This window comes from Epinephelus moara, chromosome 12 (assembly GCF_006386435.1).
Source record: "Epinephelus moara isolate mb chromosome 12, YSFRI_EMoa_1.0, whole genome shotgun sequence".
Lineage (NCBI taxonomy): Eukaryota > Metazoa > Chordata > Actinopteri > Perciformes > Serranidae > Epinephelus > Epinephelus moara.
The window spans coordinates 21735592-21739094 of NC_065517.1; the positions used below are offsets into that span (position 1 = coordinate 21735592).

General features: G+C 36.4%; 2 protein-coding genes across 3 annotated transcripts in view; one reads left to right on the forward strand and one right to left on the reverse strand.

The window, feature by feature from the left end:
- eif2s1b (eukaryotic translation initiation factor 2, subunit 1 alpha b) overlaps positions 1-1311 on the forward strand; it is a 15247-nt gene extending 13936 nt beyond the window's left edge. The window contains exon 8 of the mRNA XM_050058389.1: positions 666-1311. Within this exon, the coding sequence (XP_049914346.1) occupies positions 666-791 (126 nt within the window). The 3' untranslated portion in view covers positions 792-1311. The remainder of the gene's footprint in view (positions 1-665) is intronic.
- A 466-nt stretch (positions 1312-1777) lies between these two features.
- rbm25b (RNA binding motif protein 25b) overlaps positions 1778-3503 on the reverse strand; it is a 15683-nt gene continuing 13957 nt past the window's right edge. For both annotated transcript variants that reach the window (XM_050058385.1, XM_050058383.1), the window contains exon 17: positions 1778-2682. In XM_050058385.1, coding sequence (XP_049914342.1) covers positions 2590-2682 — 93 coding nt within the window. In that variant the 3' untranslated portion in view covers positions 1778-2589. The remainder of the gene's footprint in view (positions 2683-3503) is intronic.

Below are 3503 nucleotides of genomic sequence, written 5' to 3' on the forward strand. Positions count from 1 at the left end.
TATACTATGACTTTTTCATTATTTTGGACGACATACTATGCTATGACTTTTTTTTCATGCTTTTGGACAACATACTATACTATGACTTTTTCATTATTTTGGACAACATACTATACTATGACTTTTTCATTATTTTGGACGACATACTATACTATGACTTTTTTTCATGATTTTTTTGGAAGACATACTATACTATGATGTTTTTCATGATTACGGACGACATTCTATACTATGACTTTTTTCATCATGAAAATACGTCATAGTATAGTATGTCGTCATGATAAAAAGTATCATAGTAGTGTGTCTGAAATCATGTAAAAACATAATAGTAAAGTGTGTTCAAAAATGTCATAGTATGTCATCTGAAATCATGAAGTATAGTACATAAAAAAAAAAAAGAATGTGATAGTATAGTAATTTGAACTGAAATTCTCGAAATATTCCAAATTTATTCTCATGTTAAAACTGTTAACATGAAATGTGGTTATAGGAGTCATTTTCTCACAAATTACAACTTCATCACCTTTTAAAACACTGCCTTTCCCCCCAAAATATTTATTAATGAACTTGCAAATCACAGATTGTATTTTTCCCCACCAGGAGAAGCTAAAATACTTGTACAGAATTAATTAGTTTTGACATGTTTCTACTTTATTATTTTCCAGCCCAAGGTGGTGACAGACACGGATGAGACAGAGCTCGCCCGGCAGCTGGAGAGGTTAGAGCGGGAGAACGCCGAGGTGGACGGAGACGACGACGCCGAGGAGATGGAGGCTAAAGCCGAGGATTAGAGTCGGTCCTCACAGGAAGGCTGGTGGGGAGAAAACATCCAAGGAGAAGTGTGGACAGACCTGACCACCGTCACCCAGTCCAACAGTTCTTAACTTTCACATTGCAAACATTAACTGGTGTTAATACTTCATTGGCACACGTCCCAGTTTGTTCTTTAGCAAGGTTTGTTTCAGAAGACAGTAACAGACATGGAAGGGAAGCTAAATTACAAGTTAAACATCAATATAGTTTCTATTTTTAAGTACAACAATTTGAATAAATAACTCTAAAGCTGTTTACAAGCAGTGGCCTTCACTTACCTCTTGCTTCAGGGCCCAGTGTCTTCAGTATATATGGCGCTTCATCTCTGGCTGGTTACTGGATATGATTGATTTAGAGGGGAAACGCATTGGCTCGTCTGTCTCAACACCAGTCAGCAGTGACTTACTGTGCTGTTTCTCTTCCAGCTAGAGGGTTTTTACTGGCAAGACCTGCTCTTGTTTAACTCACATGGCATCAATAAAGTTCTGGAAATTTTGATCTCAATGTGTCTTTCGTCAGTTGCTTTGGATAGACTGAATGAAATAGGTCTAGACGTAATTGTTTGTCCTTTGTAATTAGCATGTTTTTCAGCACTAAACATTTGGTGCTCACTACAAAACAACCTGCTATCAATCTTAAACTGAATATTGGATGAATTAAAGGATGAACAGTGGGATATATATATAAAGTCAAGTCTCTAAATCTTTTGTTAATTCTAAAGCTTCGTGGTTGTGCTTGACTTGCTGTGGTTTTTAAATGCAGTCATTTTATTTTTAAATAAGGACCACTTATTGTCTAGCTTGTTCAAATTCCTTTCACTATTCTTATGTGAGACTTGCATTTTAAAAGGAAGTGCAAGCATTAAACCCCTTTGCAATCACTGGTTAATGTGGATTTATCAGGGTTTTTGTTTTACACTTCCTACTGTTTGAGAATATTAAACACTGGTTTACAATCTGTTATAAAAAAATCAATTTTATTCAAATGTTCACCAATACAAAAACAAATGGAGAGCATCCTCACAACTTCACATCATTTTCCCCCTGTTCTGAGCTCATTTTCTTATAGTGGTTATGACGCGTGTGTGCTTTTACAGCTGCAGGGATGTCACCATCCAAAATATATTCTGTGGGTTTAGTCAGTAGACACATTTCAAAACGATAACTAGGTGCTTTTTGAGATGGTCTGAGGACGAGAACATGCCAACATTTGTCAGGAATGTGATAAGGAAAAATAAAGACAAAGTCTGAAAAATCCACAGAAACAAATTGAAGTTGTGTCAAAAACCCTGAATAAATAACCCTGTAAAAAAGATCACATCCTTGTAGTTATGCACACTCTAAAGTCCACTTAACCCACAATCAACTGCAAGCCAGATTTCACACATTAGAGACTTCAAAGAAAGACTACTCTTCCCACAAAGTGTGAGGTGGCATGTTTATAAAGTAAGAGTAGGACCAAGAGACCTTATCTGGTAACACAACAATGGTCCTGTCAGCAGTTTCCTCTCACACTGATTTCATCATGGTCAAATCATGACAGACTGTATTTACACGAAAGCACACCGACACAGTCAGCACCTGCAAACAGAGGGGAGTTGGACAAAAAAAAATGACATGACCTGAACAACTGGTGCAGATGTAAGAATGAGCAGAATCTGCAGTTGCAGTCTGTAACGGACATGTCGCTTTGTTTGGGGTGACATAATTGCACTACACTATTATACACAATGTATGAAAAGAAAACAGTTGATCTTCATTCACTGGTTGTTTTTGCTTATTTCACCAGTCCAATCTTCTTTGCTTCAGTTTCATAGATGAGTAGCCTCCACATCTTCACTATGAACACTTCAGCCTCTTCATCAAGAACCTAAAACAAGAGACAAACAGAAAATGTACAGTTACACATCACGAAGAATGGAACATTTGTTGCATCTCTTCTCTCTCTGTTCCATACACGGGGTTCCCATACATTTTCATGAATAAAATTTCATACATGTATAGTATGTCGTCAGAAACCATGAAAACAGGTCATAGTATAGTATGTCGGCCAAAATCATGAAAAAACGTCATGGTATAGTATGTCGTCCAAAATCATGAAAAAACGTCATGGTATAGTATATCGTCCGAAATAATGAAAAAACGTCATGGTATAGTATATCGTCCGAAATAATGAAAAAACCCCGTCATAGTATAGTATGTCGTCAAAAATAACGAAAAAGGGTCATCGTATAGTATGTCGTCCGAAATAATGTCAAAATGTCATAGTATAGTATGTCGTCCGAAATCATGAAAAAACCCCNACGAAAAAGGGTCATCGTATAGTATGTCGTCCGAAATAATGTCAAAATGTCATAGTATAGTATGTCGTCCGAAATCATGAAAAAACGTCATAGTATAGTATGTCGTCCAAAATCATGAAAAAATGTCATAGTATAGTATGTCGTCCAACACCACAAAAAACGGTCATAGTATAGTATGTCGTCCAAAATCATGAAAAAACGTCATGATATAGTATATCGTCCGAAATAATGAAAAAACATCATAGTATAGTATGTCGGCCAAAACCATGAAAAACAGTCATAGTATAAGCCGTCCGAAATAATGAAAAAACCCCGTCATAGTATAGTATGTCGTCAAAAATAACGAAAAAGGGTCATCGTATAGTATGTCGTCCGAAATAATGTCAAA